At 69.3% G+C, this 21729-nt stretch overlaps 1 protein-coding gene across 1 annotated transcript; it reads right to left on the bottom strand.

Annotated features, from left to right (window-relative positions):
- Positions 1 to 5840: 5840 nt before the first annotated feature.
- Positions 5841 to 21544, bottom strand: LOC309890865 (integrin alpha-5-like; the record flags this gene model as incomplete). Its single annotated transcript, XM_082785266.1, is given in 26 exon segments — positions 5841 to 7278; positions 7860 to 7982; positions 9219 to 9320; positions 10203 to 10270; positions 10273 to 10315; positions 10437 to 10538; positions 11133 to 11285; positions 12190 to 12295; positions 12387 to 12467; positions 13219 to 13298; positions 13415 to 13480; positions 14243 to 14393; positions 14512 to 14579; positions 15756 to 15893; positions 16012 to 16163; positions 16289 to 16344; positions 17158 to 17265; positions 17359 to 17404; positions 18081 to 18272; positions 19053 to 19088; positions 19091 to 19308; positions 19405 to 19457; positions 20192 to 20248; positions 20368 to 20411; positions 20528 to 20572; positions 21419 to 21544. Coding segments are annotated over 26 exon segments (2498 nt in total), but the record flags the coding sequence as incomplete, so codon positions are not given.
- Positions 21545 to 21729: the final 185 nt, after the last annotated feature.

The raw sequence follows: 21729 nt of genomic DNA, 5'->3' as shown, positions 1-21729 counted from the left end.
GGGCAGCTTAAAGTGGGGGGGGGGGGCACGCGATAAAATAACGAAGGGGAGGGGAGGTGGGGGGGGGGGGGGGGCGGCTGTTACCTGCGGGGCCCCCCCGGCCCCGGTAGCGGCCCGGTGGCGGTGGCGGCGGCTGTCCCTGTCCCCCCCCCACCCCCCCAACCTCCCCCCCCCCCCCCCCACGGTGTCCCCCCCCCCCCCGCGGCCGCCCAGCCAATGGCGCGGCGCAGAAGTGGGGCAGCCGCGCGGCGGGGGGGGGGCGCCCCCCCCCACCTCCTCCTCCTCCTCCTCTTCCTCTTCTTCCTCCCCCCCCCCCCCCCCCCAAGCTGCTTCTCTTCCTCTCCCCACCGGCACCGGGGACCCCCCCCCCCCAGGAGATGGGGATGTCCCTGATTGGGGGGGGGAGGGTCCCTGGGGGGGGGGGTTGGGGACACCGGGATAGGAGGGGGGGGTCCTGGGGGTCCTGGGGGTAGCGGGGGGGTGGGGGGGACCTCCTGGGGGGGTTGGGGACATGGGGACACTGGGGTCACCTCCTGGGGGGGTTGGGTCCTGTCCTAGGGGGGGGCTTGGGGACATGGGATTCCTCCCCCCCGGGGGGGCTTGGGGACACCTGGGGAACCTCCTGGGGGGGTTGGGGACAGCGGGGGCCTGTCCTGGGGGGGGTTGGGGACACCAGGACATTGGGGTCACCTCCTGGGGGTGCTTGGGGACAGGGGTGTCACCTCCTGGGGGGGCTTGGGGACACTGGGGGTCTCCTCTGGGGGGCTTGGGGACACCAGGGTCCCCTGCGGGGGGGGTTGGGGACACCAGGACACTGGGGTCACCTCCTGGGGGGCTTGGGGACACCGGAGGTCCCCCCAAGGGGGCTTGGGGACACTGGGACACCGGGGTCCTGTCCTGGGGGGGGGGGTTTGGGGACACTGGGATCCCCTCCTGGGGGGATTGGGGACACCAGGACACCGGGGTCCTCCCCTGGGGGGGCTTGGGGACACGGGGGTCACCTCCTGGGGGGCTTGGGGACACCGGGATGGCCAATGGCCCTTCTGATGGCCCTTGGGGACACCAGGGCCTGGTCCCCTCCTTCTGATGGCCCCTGGGGACACCGGGATGGCCTGGGCCCCTTCTGGTGGCCCTTGGGGACACCTGGACTCTGTCCCCTTCTTCTGGTGGCCCTTGGGGACATCAGGACCTGGTCCCCTCCTTCCCAAGGGACTTGGGGACACGGGGACTGGGTCCCCTTCTTCTGACAGGCCTTGGGGACACCAGGGCCTGGTCCCTTCTCACTGGGCCTTGGGGACATCGGGACATGGGGCACTCCTTCTGGTGGCCCTTGGGGACATCGGGACCCGGTCCCCTTGTTTTCGTTAGGCCTTGGGGACATCAGGACCTGGGTCCCCTCTTTCTGTTGGGCCTTGGGGACACCGGGACCCCTCCTCATGGCTCTTGGGGACACCGGGATGGCCGATAGCCCTTCTGGTGGCCCTTGGGGACATCGGGGCCTGGTCCCCTCCTTCTGATGGCCCTTGGGGACACCAGGGCCTGCTCCTCTCCTTCTGGTGGGGCCTTGGGGACACTGGGACCTGGGTCCCTCCTTCCAAGGGACTTGGGGACACTGGGATGGCCTGGTCCCCTTCTGATGTCCCTTGGGGACATGGGGACATGGGTCCCCTCTTTCTGTTGGGCCTTGGGGACACCAGGATGGCCGCTAGCCCTTCTGGTGGCCCTTGGGGACATCGGGGCCTGGTCCCCTTGTTTTTGTTGGGCCTTGGGGACATCGGGACATGGATCCCCCCTTCCCAAAGGACTTGGGGACACCGAGACCTGGGTCCCGTCCTTCTGATGGCCCTTGGGGACACCGGGGCCTGCTCCTCTCCTTCTGGTGGTCCTTGGGGACATCAGGACCTGGTCCCCTTGTTTTTGTTGGGCCTTGGGGACATCAGGACCTGGATCCTTCCTTCCCAAGGGACTTGGGGACATGGGGACATGGGTGCCCTCCTCCTGATGGCCCTTGGGGACACGGGGATGGCCTGGGCCCCTCCTGATGGCCCTTGGGGACACCGGGACCCGGATCCCTCCTTCCCAAGGGATTTGGGGACACGGGGATGGCCGATGGCCCTACTGGTGACCCTTGGGGACACCAAGACCCGGTCCCCTCCCCCTGATACCCCTCAGGGACCCCCTCCCCCAGTCCCCAACCCCACGTGTGTCCCCCCCCCAATGCCACACGCGTGTGCAACCCCCCCCCCAAATAACCCCATAACCCCGTAACCCCCCCCAGGTGCCACTCACGTGTCCTCGTGCGTGTCCCCCCCCCTGGTGCCACACGCGTGCGTGTCCCCCGGCGGCTCCGGCGTCGTGCGTGGCCCCCCCCCGCCCCGGCCCCCCTGCGGACCCCTGCGGCGCACGCGCGTGCGCACGCGCACACGTCAGGGCACACGCGTGCACGCCGCGACACGCGTGTGGGGGCGGGCGGCTGCCATGGCCACGGGGCCCCCACCCCGACACGCCCGCGCCCCACGGCCTCGGGTGGGGCCAGGTTTTGGTGTTTTTTTTTGTGTGTTTTTTGGGTTTTTTGCTTTTTTTTTTTTTTTTTTTGGGGGGGGGGGGGTTTGCACTAACGCACGCCCACGTGCGCCCCTCGCACACCCCGCCTGTAGGCCGGGCACGCGGCCCTGTGGCCCCCTTGGCCCCCCCCCACCTTGCACGCCCCCCCCCCCCCCCGGCCCTTTGCACACCCCCCGACCCCTTTGCACGCCCCCCCACACCCTTTTTGCACACCCCCAGCCCCTTTTGCACACCCCTCGTGCAAGGCCCCAGCCCCCTTGCACGCTCCCAGCCCCCTTGCACGCCCCCAGCCCCTTTTGCAAGCCCCCAGCCCCTTTGCACGCCCCCCCGAGCCCCCTTGCATGCCCCCCAGCCCTTTTTGCACACCCCCAGCCCCTTTTGCACACCCCCAGCCCCTTTTGCACGCCCCTCGTGCAAGGCCCCAGCCCCTTTGCACACCCCCGAACCCTTTGCACGCCCCCCCAAGCCCCTTTTCACACCCCCCAAGCCCCTTTTCACACCCCCCAACCCCTTTGCACACCCCCAGCCCCTTTTGCACGCCCCTCGTGCAAGCCCCCAGCCCATTTGCACGCCCCCAACTCCTTTGCACGCCCCCACAGCCCCTTTTCATGCCCCCCCCAAGCCCCTTTGCACACCCCCAGCCCCTTTTGCACGCCCCGAACCCCTTTGCACATCCCCTAACCCCCTTGCACGCCCCCCCCAACTCCTTTGCACACCCCCAGCCCCTTTTGCACGCCCCTTGTGCAAGCCCCCAGCCCCCTTGCACACCCCCAACCCCTTTGCACACCTCCTGACCCCTTTGCACGCCCCCAACCCCCTTGCACACCCCCATAGACCCTTTCCACGCCCCCCAGCCCTTTGCACGCCCCCCCAGCCCCTTTGCACACCCCCAATCCCTTTTGCACGCCCCCCCCAGCCCCTTTGCACGCCCCCCAAGCCCCTTTTGCACACCCCCCAGCCCTTCGCACGCCCCTCGTGCAATCCCCTTGCACCGACACCTCCCTGCCTTGCACCCCCAGTGCACCCCCCGTCCTTTTGCATGCCCCCCCCTTGCACCCTGCGCACTCTTCCCCCCCCCCAGCTCCTCCTTGCACACCCCTTTGCACACCCAGCCTTGTGCAAAGCCTCCTGGCACCCCCCCCCCGTGCACACCTTGCACGGCTGCTCCCCCCCCCTCGTGTTGCCCCCCCCTTGCACACCCCATTACACCCCCCCCCCAATTTGCACACCCCCCCCCCCAGTTTGCACACCCCTTTGCACGCCCCCCCCGGATTTGCACACCCCATTGCATGCCCCCCCCTTTGCACACTCCATTGCACGCCCCCCCCAATTTGCACCCCCCCCCCCAGTTTGCACACCCCTTTGCACGCCCCCCCCCCCCAATTTGCACACACACTCCTCCGCCTGACCTCAGTCGGGGGAGGCTCGGGGGGGTTGTGTGTGGCGGGGGGGGGTCTCGGGAGCGCGCACGGGGCTGCTGCGGGCACGCGCGCCCCCCCCAGCCCTCCGGCTCCGCGCATGCGCTCTGCGCCCCCCCCGTGCACGCCTGCCAGCTGCTGGGTCACGTGACCCGGGGGGGGGTCAAGGGGGGGTCGTGGGGGGTGTGCGGGGCGGGGGGGTGGGCACGGGGGGTGCAATGCAAGGGATGGGGGGGGCGATGGGGGGGCTTTTGGGTGCCTGGGGGAGGGGTTGGGGGGGCTTTGGGGGACTTTCTGGGGGGCTTTGGGGGCTTTTGGGGGGGGTCTTTTGGAATTGGGGGGGCTTTTTGGGGTTGAAGGGGCTTTGGGGGGGGCTTTTGGGTGTTGGGGGGGCTTTTGGGCTATAGGGGTCTCTGTGGGTGCTGGGGGGGATCTTTTGGGGGGGGCTTTTGGGTACTGGGAGGGCTTTTGGGGGAGCTGGGGGGGTGGTCGGGGGCGCTTTTGGGGGCTGGGGGGGCTTTTAGGGGGGATGGGGGGGTCTTTGGGGGGGTCTTTTGGGTACTGGGGGGGCTTTTGGGGGGGCTGGGGGGGTCTTTCGGGGGGGTTTTTGGGTGCTCGGTGGGGGTGTCTGTGGGTGCTGGGGGGGCTTTTGGGGTGCTGGGGGGGGGGCTGTGCACTGGGGGGGGCAAAGGGGGTGCAGCGCACGGCACCCATGGGTGCCCCCAGCTCCACGTGGGGGCGCTGGGGGCTCCTTTGGAGGGCTGGGGGGGGGGGCAGACGGGTGCTGGAGCCCCCCCCGCGGGACGAGCAGGAGGGAGCCGGGGGCGGGGGGGGGGGGCGGGGGGGGCATGAATAATTGAGAGCCCGGCTGCTAATGGGCACGTAATGGATGTCGCCGAAACCCGAGCTGCTGGCGGCAGCGCCCGGCACATGCGTGTGCACCCAGCCGTGCACAGAGCCTGGCACATGCGTGTGCACCCAGTTGTGCACAGAGCCTTGCACACGCGTGTGCACCCAGCCGTGCACGGAGCCTGGCACATGCATGTGCATCTGACCATGCATGGAGCCCTGCACATGTGTGTGCACCCAGCCATGCACAGAGCCCTGCACATACGTGTGCACCCAGATGTGCACGGAGCTTGGCACATGCATGTGCACCCAGTTGTACATAAAGCCCTGCACACGTGTGTGCACCCCGTTGTGCACAGCACCTGGCACACGTGTGTGCATCTGCCCATGCACGGAGCCTGGCACACGTGTCTGCACCCAGTTGTGCATGGCACCCAGCACACATGTGTGCACCCAGCCGTGCACGAAGCCTGGCACATGCGTGTGCACCTCACCATGCATGGAGCCCTGCACACGTGTGTGCACCCCGTTGTGCACAGAGCTTGGCACACGTGTGTGCACCCAACAGTGCATGGCACTTACCACACGTGTGTGCACCCAGTTGTGCATGGAGCGTGGCACACGCGTGTGCACCTGACTACACATGGAGCCTGGCACACGCGTGTGCACCCAGCTGTGCACAGCACCCAGCACACACGTGTGCACCCAGCCGTGCACGGAGCTTGGCACATGCGTGTGCACCCAGTTGTACACGGAGCCCTGCACACACGTGTGCACCCCCCCCCCCTCAGACACCCCTCGCACCCGCAGCAGTGGGCAGGACACATTTATTGGGGGTGCCCCCCGAGGCCGCCCCCTCCCCAAATTAAATACAAACCGAAGCTGCCCCCCCCGAACCCCCCCTCCCCGCGTCCGCCTGTGCCCCCCGGCCCCCCCCGCTCCCCGCGCTAGTGCAAACGGCCCCTGGGGACGGGGACACCCGGGGGGGGGGGAGGGGGGCGGGTGGTGGTGTGTGTGTGTGTGTGTGTGTGTGTCGTGTGTCCCCCCCCAAAAAAAAAAAACAACAAAAAAACACAAATTTGGGGCGCGGGGTCAGTGCAAAGTGAGGTGCCCGCGGCGGGGGGGCACCGGCAGTGCAGCACACGCCAGCCCCCGGTGGCACGGGGCCACCACGGGGCCACCACGGGGCCACCACGGGGCCACCGCACGTCCCCGGCACGCGCGTGTGTGGCGTGTCCCACGGCACGGGGCTGGCGGCGGGGACCGGCACGGTGACGGTGACGGTGACACAGAGTCCGGCACGGTGACGGTGACGGCACGGCGGTGTCCTCACGGTGACGCCGTCACGGTGACGGTGCGAGCATGGCGGTGTCCCACACGGTGACACTTAAGGCACGGTGGTGTCCTCACGGTGACGGTGTGAGCACGGCGGTGTCCCGGCGCGGTGACAACATAGGCATGGCAGTGCCATCGTGGTGTTGCCGTCACGGTGACGGTGTGAGCACGGGTGGTACCCGGCGCGGTGACACTTAAGGCACGGTGGTGTCCTCGCGGTGACGCCATCACAGTGACGGTGTAAACACGGTGATGCCCGGTGTGGTGACGCTGTAGGCACGGCGGTGCCCTCGTGGTGATGCCATCACAGTGACATTGTAAGCACGGTGGTACCCGGCACGGTGACGGTGATGGCACGGCGGTGTCCTCACGGTGACGCCACCAGCGATGGTTGAACACGGTGACACCCAGCACGGTGCCCTCATGGTGATGCCATCACCGTGACGCTGTGAGCACGGTGGTACCCGGCGCGGTGACCGTGTAGGCACGGCGGTGTCCTCACGGTGACACCCATCACAGTGACAGTGTCCACACGGCGGTGCCCGTCCCACTGCTCTCGTGGCTGTCCCGGCGGTGCCACCACCCAGCATGGGGTTGTTGCTGCCCGGTGCGGTGGTGCCTGTCCCGGTGACGGTGCCTGTCCCGGTGACGGTGCCCGGCCTTGTCACCACCCGTCCCGGTGGTGCCGGTGCCCAACCCCAGCATCACCCCACGGTGGTGCCCAGCCGGTGCCCATCCTGGGCCCGGTGGTACCCGGCCAGGTTGTGACCCGGATCACTGTCACCCGGCACACCGTGGTGGTGGTGACCGGTACAACAGCAGACTGCGGTGCAGTGCCGTCCGGGTGACACCAGCGGTGCCCTACGGGTGACGCCGGCGGTGCGGTGCCGTCCGGGTGATGCCAGTGACACCGGCAGGGTGACACCGTCCGGGTGACACCGACGGTGCCGTCCGGGTGACGCCGGCGGTGCCGTCCGGGTGACACTGGTGGTGCCGTCCGGGTGACGCCGGCGGTGCGGGGGCCCCCTTAGGCCTCCGAGGTCGCCTGGGGCTTGAGCTGCGCCTTCTCCATGGCGGTGCCGTAGGGCATCGAGCGCTTGAAGAAGCCCAGCTGGTGCCGGGGGGGAGGTCAGGGGGCGGCCCCCGTGTCCCCCATGCCCCCCCCGTGTCCCCCGTGCCCCCCCCGTGTCCCCCGTGCCCCCCCATGTCCCCCGTGCCACCCTCGTGCCCCCCTGTGCCCCCACGTCCCCAGTGTCCCCAACGTCCCTTGGTGCCCCCCGTGCTCTTCCACCCCCCCGTGCCCCCCATGTCCCCATTGTCCCCTGTGCCCTTGTGCCCCCCCCCCATGGCCTCTGTGCCCCCCCCACACCCCCTGTGTCCCCCCCCTCCTCCTGTGCCCCCCCATCCCCTGTGCTCTTCCACGTCCCCGGTGCCCCCCCCATGTCCCCAGTGTCCCCTGTGCCCCCCCAAGCCCCCTGTGTCCCCCCCCCACCCCCCTTTGCCCCCCCATGACCCCTGTGCCCCCCCCATAACCCCCCAATATCCCCTATACCACCCCATTCCCACCTGCCCCCCCCTCCATCCCCACTTGTACCCCCTCTCCCACATCCCATTCCCCTCCCCCCACATCCCATACCCCCCCACCCCCCCCCTCCCAAAAAAAAAAAGTGCCCCCCCCCCCCCGGTACCCACCTTGTAGAGGCCGTAGCTGAGCAGGGCGAGCAGCAGCAGCCCCAGCAGCACCGCCAGCACCACCACCCACACCGGCACCCCGGGGCTCCCCTCGGCGCGCGCCCACTGCAGCCCCGTCACCACCTGCGGCCACCGCGGGGTCACCCATGGGGACACCCCACGGGGACCCCCCATGGGGACACCCCGCGGGGTCACCCTGCGCCCTCCATCACCACCTCTAACCCATGGGGGCATCTGTGGGGTCACCCATGGGGACACCCCGTGGGGTCACCCTGCGCCCCGTCACCACCAGTAACCCACGGGGCCACCCCACAGCCACCCACGGGGCCACCCATGAGGTCACCTATGGGGACACCCCACGGGGACACCCCATGGGGACACCCCTTGGTGTCACCCTGCACCCCCATCACCACCTCTAACCCACAGCAGCACCCATGGGGTCACCCATGGGGACACCCCACGGGGACACCCTGCGCCCTGTCACCACCAGTAACCCACGGGGCCACCCCACAGCCACCCACGGGGACACCCATGGGGTCACCTATGGGGTCACCCCACAGGGACACCCCATGGGGACACCCCACGGGGTCACCCTGCGCCCTATCACCACCTCTAACCCATGGGAGCATCTGTGGGGTCACCCATGGGGACACCCCACGGGGACACCCCATAGGGACACCCCACGGGGTCACCCTGCACCCCCATCACCACCAGTAGCCCACAGGGCCACCCACGGGGTCACCCACGGGGTCACCCATGCGGTCACCCCTTGGTGTCACCCCTTGGTGTCACCCACCGGGCCACCCTGCGCCCCCCATCACCACCTCTAACCCATGGGGACACCCGTGGGTGCACGCTGTGGGGTCACCCTGCGCCCCTGTCACCTGCACCCTGGCACAGCAGCACCCATGGGAGCACCCCGTTTGCCACCCCAAAGCCACCCACGGTGTCACCCACAGGGCCACCCTACAGTGTCACCCTGCACCCCCATCACCCCTGAGGCCACCCATGGGGTCACCCTGCGCCCCTGTCACCACCTCTAACCCACAGCAGCACCCATGGGGGCACCCACAGGGCCACCCCTTGGTGTCACCCTGTGCCCCATCACCACCAGTAACCCACGGGGGCACCCATGGGGGGCACCCACGGGCCCACCCCACAGCCACCCACGGTGCCACCCCCAGCAGCACCCATGGGTGCACCCACGGGGTCACCGTGCGCCCCCCCACCGCCACCGGTAACCCACGCTGCCACCCCCAAATTGTCACCCGTGGGGCCACCCGTGGGGTCTCCCACAGCACCCTGCGCCCCCCCCCCTCCCCGGTGGCCACGTCCCACCCTTGGGTGCCCCCTCCTCACCTGGAGGCGCTGGGTGGGCAGGTGGGGGGGCCGCACGCGGTAGGGCAGCCGCAGCACCCGGTACTCGGCCTCGCAGCGCAGCGCCTGCGCCCGCACCTCCCGCTGCGGCACGGCACGTCAGCACCCAAGGGTGCCCCCCCACCAGCACCCAAGGGTGCTCAGCAGCACCCAGGGGTGCCCGTGGGGACCTGAGGGTGTGCGCCAGCGCCTGCTGGCACCCCTGGGCACCCCAGGGGGATTGGGGGGGACGGGGGGACAGGGGGTACCCCCGCACCCATGGGGGACTGGGGCACCCACAAGGGACCTGGTCCTGGAGAGGTTCTGGGGGGGGTCCCAGGGGGATCTGGGGGGTCCTGGGGGGGTCTGGAGGGTCCCAGGGGTGGGTCTGGAGGGTCCCGGGGGGATATGGGGGGTTCTGGGGGGGGTCTGGGGCATCCCAGAGGGGTCTGGGGGGGTTCCGGGGTGATGTGGGGGGGGTCCCAGGGGGTCCTGGGGGGAGTCTCAGGGGGGTCCCAGGGGGTCCTGGAGGAGTCTGGAGGGGTCCTGGGGGGTCCCAGGGGGATATGGGGGGTCCTGGGGGGGTCTGGGGCATCCAGAAGGGTCTGGGGGGTTCTGGGGTGATATGGGGGGGGTCCCAGGGGGGTCCCAGAAGGGTCCCAGGGGGATCTGGAGGGGGTCCTGGAGGGTTCTTGGGGGGGTCCTGGAGGGATCTCGGGGGTCCCAGAAGGGTCTGGGGGGTTCCGGGGGATTCTGAGGGGTCTGGGGGGGTCCCGGAGGGGTCTGGGGGGGTCCCAGAGGGTCGTGGGGGGGGGTCGCGGGGGGGTCCCAAAGGGGTCCCAGGGAGATCTGGGAGGTCCTGGGTGGATGTTGGGGGTCCTAGAAGGGTCTGGGGGGTTCCGGGGCGTTCTGGGGGGTCCCGGAGGGGTCTGGGGGGGGGTCCCAGGGTGTTGGGGGGGGGGGCCGTGGGGGGGGTCCCGTTGTCACCTGCAGGAAGGAGGGGGCCCAGATGCGGAAGGTGAGGCGCAGGCTGGCTCGCTGCTGCTTCTCCAGCCCCCCAGGGGGCAGCTGAGCCGGAAGCACTCGGCCTCGGGGCACCCCTGCGGCACCCATGGGTGTCACGGGGGGGGGGGGGGGGGGCGGCACCCATGGGTGGCACCCGGCAAAGGGTGGGGGCGCAGGGAAATGGGGCCGGGGGATGTGGGGGGACACGGCACTGACCAGGGTGTTGGGGGGCGCGGGGGGGCCGCTGCCCCGTGTCCCCGTGTCCCTGGTGTCACGGCGGGGGGGGGGGGGCCGGGCCTGGCCCTGCTGCTCCTGCTCCTGGGGGATGGGGAGGGGACAGGGTGGGGGGGCAGCCCCCGGCACCACCCCCCTGCTGCACCCTCCCAGTGTTCCCAGTACCCCCCCAATGCCACCCAGTGTCCCCCAGTGTTCCCAGCATCCATCCTTTGTTGCTCCCCAGTGCCACCCAGTGACCCCCAGTGCCTCCCAGTGCCACCAAGTGCCACCCAGTGTCCCCAGCACCCATCCTTTGTTGCTCCCCAGTGCCTCCCAGTTCCTCCCAGTGCCTCCCAGTGCTCCCCAGTGCCACCCTAGTGCCCCCCAGTACCATCCAGTGCCCCCCAGTGCCACCTTAGTGTTCCCCCAGTGCCCCCAGTTCCCCCCAGTGCCTCCCAGTGCCCCCCAGTGCCCCCAGTACCCATCCCTCTCTGCCCCCCAGTGCCTCCCAGTGCCTCCCAGTGCCCCCCAGTGCCACCTTAGTGTCCCCCCAGTGCCCCCCAGTGCCCCCCAGTGCCTCCCAGTGCCTCCCAGTGCCACCTTAGTATCCCCCCAGTGCCCCCCAGTGCCTCCCAGTGCCTCCCAGTGCCTCCCAGTGCCCTCCCCAGTGCCTCCCAGTTCCCCCAGTGCCCCCACCGCCAGGCGCAGGCTGTCCAGGGGGTGGCTGGCGGTGCAGTTGCGTGGCCCCGAGTGTGCGGTGACATAGAGGACGCGGTGGCCACGGTGGCTCAGGGGACAGCTGAGCTCCAGGGTGCCGTGGCTGATGGCGCTGGGACCCTCGTTCACCACCTGGTGGCACCGGGGGGGGGGGGGACAGGGACATGTGGCATTTGGGGGGGGGACGGGACACGGACACGGCCCCCGCGGGGACATCGCTGGGGACAGGGACGTGGGGAGCCAAAGGGATGGGGACGTGGGGACCCGAGGGGTTGGGGGTGTGGGGCTGGGGACTTGGGGACACGCGGGTGGTATGGGGACAGCTGTGGGGACAGGGGGATGTGTGGGGTCAGGGTCAAGGGGACATGGGTTGGGGACATAGGGAACACTTGGGATTGGGGACATGGGGACACAGATTTGGGGACATTGGGACCCATGGGGTTGGGGACACGGGTACCTGTGAGTTTGGGGACATGGGGACCTGTGGGGCTGGGGACAGGAGATCCACTTGGGATTGGGGACATTGGGAGGCGTAGGTTTGGGGACATGGGGACACAGGTTTGGGGACACAGGGAGCCAGGGGTTTGGGGACACAGGGACCTGCAGGGCTGGGGACATGGGGACCTGTAGGTTTGGGGACATGGGGACGCACAGGACTGGGGACATTGGGACCACTTGGAATTGGGGACATGGGGACACAGGTTTGGGGACAGGGGTACCTGGGGGTTTGGGGACATGGGGATGCCCAGATTTGGGGACATTGGAACCCAAGGGTTTGGGACAGTGGGACCTGTAGGTTTGGGGACATTGGGACCACCTGGGATCGGGAACATGGGGACACAGGTTTGGGGACACGGGTACCTGGGGGTTCGGGGACATGGGGACGCAGACGCAAAGATTTGGGGACATTGGGGCCCAAGGGTTTGGGGACATTGGGACACGCAGGTTTGGGGACATTGGAACCCAAGGGTTTGGGGACAGGGGGACCCATGACTTTGGGGACATGGGGACGCCCAGCTTTGGGGACAGCGCCCACCTCGTAGACGTGCTCCACCTGCGGCCCCACGTCCTGCAGCCGCCGGGGGGGCTGCGCCGCCACCCAGCCGGGCTCGGGGACGGTGACAACCTCGGGCCGGGACACCCTGGGGGTGGGATCAGAGGGGTGGGGGGCTCAGCCCCGGTGTCCCCCCCCCACAATGTCCCCGGTGTCCCCCCCCCCTCGGTGGCACTCACCCGAAGGCGGAGAGGCGCGTGGCCGCGCGCACCTCCAGCGGCACCGGCACCACCTCGCTCTGGGAGTTGTTGGCGTTCTTGCTGCCGGGACACGGGGGGGGGGGGGGGGGTCACGGCATCGACCCCCCCCCCCATAATATGTGTGTGTCCCCCCCCCACCCCAACACTCAATGTCCCACCCCCCCAGCCCGTCACCCAGCTCATGGGGGGGTGGGACACCCCCCGCGCACTGACTATGGGGCACCTGGGGATCCCCCCAGGGATCTCCAAGGATCCCACCCTTGGGTGCTGCCCCCCCCCAAATCGAACCCCCCCATTTCACCTTCCCCCCCCACCCCAAAAAAAAAAAAAAGGGACGGAACAGGCTGCCCCCCCTGCAGCACCACCAGGTGGGACCCCCCCCATCACCCCACCCTTGGGTGCCCCCCCCACCCTTGGGTGCCCCCCCCACCACTGGGTGCTCCCCCACCCTTGGGTGCCCCCCCCCACTTGGGTGCCCCCCCACCCCTGGGTGCCCCCCCCCCGGGTGCCCCCCCACCCTTGGGTGCCCCCCTCACCCCTGGGTGCCCCCCCCTCTTTGGGTCCCCCCCAAACCCCTGGGTGCCCCCCTCACCCCTGGGTGCCCCCCCTTGGTTCCCCGCCACCCTTGGGTGCCCCCCCCACCCCTAGGTGCCCCCCCCCCCCCCCCAGGTGCCCCCCCACCCATGGGTGTCCCCCCCCCCTTGGTTCCCCCCCACCCTTGGGTGCCCCCCCCACCCCTGGGTGCCCCCCCACCCATGGGTGACCCCCCCCCACCCCTGGGTGCCCCCCCACCCCTTGGGTGCCCCCCCACCTGCGGATCTGCAGCTCGAAGCGGATGCTCTTGCTGCTGTCGCTGAGGTGGGGGACGGTGAAGCGCAGCCCCCCCCAGATCTGCGGGAACAAATTTTGGGGTTGTGGGGGGGGGGGGTCACACCGAGCCCCCCCTCCCCCCCCCTCATCGCCCCCCCTCCTCCCCCAAGCCCCCCCCCAACTCACGCTGGCCCCGCCTTCATGGGGTTGCCCAGGTCGCAGACAAGGGGGCTGGAGCCGTTGCCCCCCCCCAGCTCACAGCTCTGAGAGTGGGGGGGGGGGGAGAAATATGGGGGGGGGGTGTCAGGGTGCTGGCACCTTGGGGTGCCGCAGGAACCCCCCCCCCGGCACGCCTGGGGGCACCCCCACGCACCCACCCTATAGCTGGGGGGGTCCCTTGTGCACCCCCCCCCCCTTAGCCAGGGACCCCCACCCCATAACTGGGGACCCCCCCAGGACCCCCCCCTTATTTCCAAAGGCCCCCACTACAACCTGGGGACCCCCCCTTTTATCCAGGGCCCCCCAACCCCCAACTGGTGCCCCCTGCAGTGCCCCCTCCCATACCCAGAGCCCCCCCACCCAACTGGAGACCCTCCAAGTGACCCCCCCTTATACCAAGGACCCCCATGACAACCTGGGGACCCCCCCCCATGCCCAGATCCCCCCCACCCCCCAACTGGGACCCGCCCAGTGCCCCCCCCATCCCCCAGTGCCCACCCCCCCATAACCTGGGAGCCCCCCAACGCCCCCCCCATCCCCAGTGCCCCCCACCCCCCCAACTGGAGCCCCCCAAGTGACCCCCCCTTATCCCCACCACCCCCCACCCCATAACTGGAGCCCCCCCAGCGCCCCCCCCTCCATATAACCAGACCCCCCCCATCCCCAGATCCCACCCCCCCACAACTAGAGCCCCCCCCAGCGACCCCCCCCCTTTACCCCCACCACCCCCCAACCCCACAACCGCAGCCCCTCATCCCCCCCCCCACCCCATAACCGCCCCCCCACCCCCCCCCCATAGCACCCACCCCGTGGGGGTGCAGCACCCCGGTGTACTGGGCGTGGGGGGGGGGCCGCACGTGCAGCTCGGCCTCGTAAGCCCCCCCCTCGCCCTGGTTGCGGGCGTTGAAGGTCAGGTTCAGGCTGTTGCGGTCCCCCAGGTAGACGGCGCGGCGGTCCCTGGGGGGGGGGCACAGCCACGTCAGGACCCACCCCCCCAAAAAAAAAAATTAATAAAAATCCCTGAATCTGCACCCAAAAAAATATTGGGGTGGGGGGTGTCCCCCCCCCTCCTTACGCGAAGGCTTCCAGCTGCAGGTCGGGGACGCAGACGTTGTCCTCGCCGCAGTCCAGCTGGATGTGAGCCTGGGGGGCGCACGGGGGGGGGCACGGGGATATGGGGGCGTTATGGGGACGTTATGGGGACATGGGGGCTGTGGGGGGGGCGGGGGGACATGGGGGCTATGGGGGGGTGGGGGGTGGTGGGGGGCATGGGGGTGATGGGGACATGGGGACATGGGGGGTGGGGGGGGGAATGGGGTGATGGGGGACTGGGGGCTATGGGGACAGTGGGGACATGGGGGACATGGGGACATGAGTACCATGGGGACAATGGGGACATGGGGGGACACGGGGGACATTGGGGGACATGGGGGCAATGGGGATATGGGGACAGTGGGGACATTGGGGTGATGGGGACATAGGGGGCTATGGGGACAATGGGGACATGGGGGGGCATGGGGGCATTGGGGACGTTGGGGTCATAGGGGACATGGGGTCTATGGGGGCAATGGGGACATTGGGGTGGTGGAGGACATGGGGACATCAGGGCTATGGGGACAATGGGGACATGGGGGGCATTGGGGTCATAGGGGACATTGGGACGATGGGGTGATAAGGGACTGGGTGCCATGGGGTGCCATGGGGTGTCACAGGATGGAACTGGGGGCTATGGGGTGGCACTAGGTGCCACTGGGTGCCACTGGGTGCCATAGGGTGCCATGGGGTGGCACTGGGTGCTATAGGGTGGCACAGGGTGCCATGGGGTGACACGGGGTGACACGGGGTGGCACTGGGTGCCATAGGGCACCATGGGGTGCTATAGGGTGCCACTGGGTGTTATGGGGTGCCATGGGGTACCATAGGGTGGCACTGGGTGCCATGGGGTGCTATAGGGTGCCACTGGGTGGCACAGGATAGAACTGGGGGCTATAGGGTGGTGCTGGGTGCTATGGGGTGCCATAGGGTGCCATAGGGTGCCATGGGGTGCCATGGGGTGCTATAGGGTGCCACTGGGTGCTATGGGGTGCCATAGGGTGCCATGGGGTGCTATAGGGGGCCATGGGGTGCTATAGGGTGGCACTGGGTGCTATGGGGTACCATAGGGTGCCACAGGGTGCCATGGGGTGCCATAGGGTGCCATAGGGTGCCACTGGGTGCTATGGGGTGCTATGGGGTGCCACTGGGTGCTATGGGGTGCTATAGGGTACCACTGGGTGCTATGGGGTGCTATGGGGTGCTATAGGGTGCCACGGGGGGTACCTTGGCCTCGAGGCGGGTGCGGGTGCTGGCGGCCAGCACCGGGTGCAGCCCGTGGGCGTCGGGGGGGGCGCGGGGGTCCAGGGCGAAGCTGAGCCCCACGGCGATGGGCGACAGCTTGTCCCGGAACTCCGACTCGTTCTGGGGGGGGGCACCCAAAAAAAAAAAAAAAAAAAAAAAAAAAAAAAAAGGCGTTGAGGGGGTGCGGGGGGGGGTCGGAGGTGGGTTTAGGGTGGCCCCCCCCACCCCTGGGACCTACCCGCAGGAACACGGCCATGGTGCGGCACCGCGCGCCCCCCCCGTTGGGGACGGGCAGGGCCAGGCTGCGGGTGGGCTCGCGCCCCCCCACGAAAAGGGCTCGGCGCCCCCCCGGAGCCTTCAGGGCATCCAGGCTCAGCTCCACCGCGAAGCCTTTTAGGGTTTTTTTGTTTTTTTTTTTAAGGGGGGGGGGACACAGAGACAGGCGTCAGGGTGCCGTGTGTCTGTGTGTCCCCCCCCCCCCAAAGGTGTCCCCGTGTGTCCCCCCCCCCACTCACCGATGGGGCCGGGGAGGTGGCGCCCCGAGGCGTTGAGGCAGAAGCTGACGTTGATGCTGGGGAGGGGCAGGGGGGGCACCCATGGGACCCCCCCATCCCGGCCAGGTCCTTCCCTGGCCTTTGGTGGCCCCAAAAAACCCCATGCGCCCCCCCCAAACCCCATGCACCCCCCCCCCAAAATCCCCTGCACCCCCCCCGTTGCCACCTGACCCCCCCCATGCCACCTGAGCCCCCCCCCCCAGTGTCCCCTAAATGTCCCCAGCACCCCCCTGCCCCCCCCAGCACCTCAGGGCCCCCCCCATGCACCCCCCCAGGGTGACCCCATACAACCGGGTGCCCCCCCCGCCCCATCGGGTCCCCCGATGTCCCCTGGGGCCAGCCCCCCACCCTGACACCTCGGCGCCCCCCCCCCGTGTCCCCTGGGTGTCCCCAACCCCCCCGTGGCCCCCACTGTGTCCCCAATGTCCCCAAGGCCCCCCCCCACCTCCCTGGTGCCCCCCCCACATCAATCCGGGACCCCCAGATGTCCCCCAAACCGCTGCGCATCCCCCCCCCCAAATTGTCCCCAACCCCCAAAGCGACCCCCTCAGCGTCCCCAACCCCCCCCCGGGGACCCCCCCTCACCCCCCCACGTCCCCAAAGTGTCCCCAACCCCCCCCCCCCCCACGACCCCCTCCCCAAATTTCTCCCCCCCGTGTCCAAGGGCGCACGGGCACCGCGCTCAACGGGGACACCCCCGTTAACGGGGACACCCCCACCCTAGGGTGTCACCCACCCCCCACAAACACCCCGGGGGGGGGGTTGGTGGATGGGTGGGTGGGTGGGGGGGTGGGTGGGGGATGGGGGGAGCACCCAAGGGTGCCACCCACCAGGGGACGTGGAGCTCGGTGCCCTCCAGGACGCAGCCGCGCTCCTCGGGGTTGAACATTGTGGGGACGACGCTGAGCGAGGCGCTGGCGTGGACAATGGGGCGGCCCCTGGGGACAAGGGGGGGGGTCAGGGGGGGGGACACCCCCTTGGGGACCCCCCCCCGTCCTCGGGACCCCCCCCCATAATGTGGTGGCACCCACCTGTACACCACGGCCGTGTCCGCCCCGAATGCGCCCACCAGGAGGTCTGTGGGGAGACGGGGGGGCAGTGGGGTCACCGGGGGTCCCTAAAAGGGTGGCCCCCCCCGTTTTGGGGTGCCCCTAGGGTGGGGTTGGGTGCCCCCCGGTATGTGTGGGATGGGTTGGGGTGGGGTGAGCCCGGCTATGGGGTGGTGTGGATGGTTTGGGGTTGGGGACCCGCATATATGGGGTGGGGTGGCCCCATGGGGTGGCACATTTGGGGTGGGGGTCCCCCACTTTGGGGCACCCCTGGGTGAGCACACGTGGGGTCGCGTGTCCCTATTAGCCACAGGACACCTGTGATGCGTGTCCCAAACTAGGGGGGGGTATCGGGATGGGGCCACATGTCCCCAAATTTAGGGTATTGGGATGGGGCCATGGGTCCCCAATGGGGGAATATGGGAATAGGGCCACGGGTCCCAAAGGTATTGGGACGGGGCCACAGGACCCCAATGGGGAAATATGGGGCTGGGGTCGCATGTCCCAAACTGGGGGGGGTATCGGGACGGGGCCATGTCCCCAAATTTAGGGTTGGGATGGGGCCGCGCGTCCCCAATGGGGGAATATGGGAATAGGGCCACGGGTCCCCAGGGTATCGGGACGGGGCTATGGGACCCCAATGGGGGCAATATGGGGCCGCGTGTCCCCCCCCCCCAAAACCCCCCCCCCCCCGGGATCCTCACCGGGGTAGCCGTTGCCGTCGAGGTCGGTGGCCCCTCGCAGGGCGGCCCCGAAGAAATCGGGGTGGGGGCCGTGCCCCCAGTGCCCCCGCAGCACCTGTGTGGGGTGGGGGCGCAGCCCGGCCCCGCTGCCCCCATAGATGTACACCAGCCCCTGCCGGCCGTCCGCCCCCAGCGGCGCCCCCACCGCCACGTCTGCGCCCCCCCCCCAAATATTAGAAGGGGTTGCGGGGTATGGGGGGGGTGGGGGGGGGTCTTGCTGCCCCCCCCTCGGCACCCTCCCCATAACCTGGGTCCCCAAGCCCCCCTTTGACCCCCAATTTCCCCCCCCCATGCCCCAAAACCCCTGGTCACCCCATAACTTGCCCCCCCCATAGGATTCCTGCCCCCCCATAACCTGTACCCCCATGCCCCCCAATTGCCCCCCAAGCCCCCCCTTTGCCCCTCAAGCCCCCTAATGCCCCCCCCACGCCCCCCCCTTGCTCCCCAACCCCCCCCATCCCCTGGTCACCCCATAACTTGCCCCCCCATAGGGCTTCTGCCCCCCCATAGCATGGGGGCCCCTCAAGCCCCCCCACCCTCCAATTGTCCCCCAAGCCCCCCCAAGTCCCCCTTTGCCCCCCATGCCCCCCCCATACCCCCCCCATGCCCCCAAACCCCAGGTCACCCCATAACTCCCCCCCCATAGAATTTCTCCCCCCTCCCCCAACCTGTACCCCCATGCCCCCCCCTTACCCCCCCACACCCCCCAACAACCCCCCCACCCCCCATGACCCCCCCACACCCCCCCACACCCCCCCCACGCCCCCCCCCTTGCTCCCCACCCCCCCCATCCCCACATCACCCCATAACTCCCCCCCCCATAGGATTCCTGCCCCCCCATCACCTGTTTTCTCGAACCCCCCCCACACCCCCCAACACCCCCTTTGCCCCCCCCCACGCCCCCCTTTGCCCCCCCCCACGCCCCCCACCCACCGTTGAAGCCGTCCAGGTCGAGGTCCCCCAGGGGGCGATGGCGCTGCCGAAACGCCCAAATTCCTGGGGGCCGCTGAGGGTGGCGGCGGGGGTGGGGGCCATGGTGGTGGGGGTGGGGGTGCCGGGGGGGGGTCCAGGGGGCAGGGGGCCCCCCCCGGGGCGCTGCAGGTACAGGTACACCCGGCCCACCTCCTGCACCCGCCCGTCCCCCGTGCGCTCCATGAAGAGGGGGGCCCCCACCAGCAGGTCAGTCAGCCTGGGGGGGGGGGGGGGCAAAGGGGGGGTCAAATGGCACCCCAGGGTGCTGGGGGGGGTCTTTGGGGGGGTTAAATTGGTTGGGGGGGGTCCTCACCCGTCGTTGTTCACGTCCGTGGCTGCCACCGCGTAGCCGAAGTAGGCGGCCATCTGATGGGGGGGGGGCATGGGGGGGGGTATGGGGGGGTATGGGGGGGGTATGGGGGGACCCTAATTGTACCCGTGGTCCCAGGGGGGGTGGGTGGACCCCAACTAGCATGGGTGTCCCCCAAAAGCGTATGGGTGACCCCCAAACCTTATGGGTGCCCCCCACATGCATATGGGTGACCCCGACCCCTATGGGTGCCCCCCAACCCCATGGGTGCCCCCAGCCCATATGGGTGCCCCCCAACCTGTATGGGGGCTCCCCAAACCATACTGGGGTCCCCAACCCCTATGGGTGCCCCCAACCCCTATGGGTGCCCCCCAAACCTTATGGGTGCCCCCCAGCCTTTATGGGTGACCCCAGCCCCTATGGGTGCCCCCCAAACCTTATGGGTGCCCCCAGCCTTTATGGGTGCCCCCCAAACTGTGTAAGTGCCCCCCAACCTGTATAGGGTCCCCCAAACCCCATGGTTGCCCCCCAAAACCATACGGGGACCCTCAACTCCTATGGGTGCCCCCCAACCCCTATGGGTGCCCCCCAAACCCTATGGGTGCCCCCAAAACTCCCATGGGTGCCCCACCTGTGCGTGGGAGCCCCCCCAACCTAACCTGGGTCCCCTCCCCTCCCCCACAGGGAGCACCCAGCCCCCCCACCCCACCCCATCGCCCCCCACAGGCACCCTGACGCCCCCCCACCCATGGGTGACCCCCACCCATGGGTGACCCCCCCCAGCCCCCACCTGCTCCCCGGAGAAGTTGTAGAGGGACTTCATGTTGGTGCCATTGAGGATGGTGACCTGGGGGGGGAGGACATGGGGACAACGGGGTTGGGGACAGGGGCACCCAGGGTGCCCCCCCCCACCCTAGGGTGCCCCCCCCCACCCCAGGGTGCCCCCCCCCCCCCACGCAGCCTTACGTAGCCGTAGGTGAGGTTGCCCTTGGGGACGCCGGCCACGAAGTCTGCGGGGGACAAAGTGGCACCGTCACACGTGTGTCACCCCCCCTGGCCCCGTGTCACCCCCCCCAGCCCCGTGTCACCCCCTCCAGCCCCGTGTCCCCCCTCCCATGGCACCCACCTTGTGTCGTGTCCCCGCTGAACTCGCCGACTGCCACCGAGTAGCCTGGGGGGGCGAGAGGTGTCACCCGTGCCACCCATGTCACCGTGCTGTGTCCCCTGTCCCCCACGTCCCCCCTCCGTGTCCCCACGTCCCCATGCCCACCCCAATCCACGTGTCCCCACGTCTCCGTGTCCCCAGGCACATCCCAGTTCTGATGTCCCCATGCCCCAATGTCCCCATGGCCCCGTACGCCTCCATGTCCCCAAATCCCCACATCCCCATGCCCCCACACCATGTCCCCATGTCCCCATACACCTCCGTGTCCCCAAATCCTCACATCCCCATGTCCCCATATACCTCTGATGTCCCCATACATACCCATGTCCCCAAATCCTCACGTCCTCATGTCCCCATGCCCCCCTGTCCCCATGTCCCCCTGTCCCCATATCCCCCCATGTCCCCATGTCCCCATATCCCCCCATATCCCCCCCATGTCCCCCCATATCCCCCCATGTCCCCCTGTGTCCCCCATGTCCCCATGTCCCCCCATGTCCCCCCATGTCCCCATGCCCCCCCATCCCCATGCCCCCACCCATCCCCATGTCCCCATGTCCCCCTGTGTCCCCCCAACCCCATATCCCAACCCATCCCCATGTTCCCATATGTCCCCATGTCCCCCCATGTCCCCCATGTCCCCATATCCCCCCATATCCCCCCATATCCCCCCATGTCCCCCCATATCCCCCCATATCCCCATATCCCCCCCTGTCCCCATATCCCCCCATGTCCCCCCCTGTCCCCATATCCCCCCATATCCCCCCATGTCCCCATATCCCCCCCATATCCCCCCATGTCCCCCCCTGTCCCCCCATGTCCCCTGGTGTCCCCGTGCCCCCCCCGTGCCCCCACCCATGTAGCTGTCGTCGTAGGTGGGGGCCGCCTGGCGCGTCTGCAGCTGCCCGGCCACGTCCTGGATGAAATACTCGGGGTAGCTCGAGGCCGCGATCTGCTCCTGCGTCGCCGACATCACCTGGCCTGGGGGGGCACGGGGGGGGGGGGACAGGTGGGGGGGGTAAAGGGGGGGGATAGGGGGGGAGGTTTGGGGGAGGTTTGGGGGAGGTTTGGGGAGGTTTGGGGGAGGTTTGGGGGAGGTTTCTGGGCATTTTGGGGGCGTTTGGGGTGCGTGGGGCGTTTGGGGGTATTTGGGGACAGGTGGGGGG

Source organism: Aythya marila, assembly GCF_965140915.1.
Source record: "Aythya marila genome assembly, contig: HAP1_HAP1_SCAFFOLD_970, whole genome shotgun sequence".
NCBI lineage: Eukaryota > Metazoa > Chordata > Aves > Anseriformes > Anatidae > Aythya > Aythya marila.
This window is presented reverse-complemented; position numbering and strand designations above follow the sequence as displayed.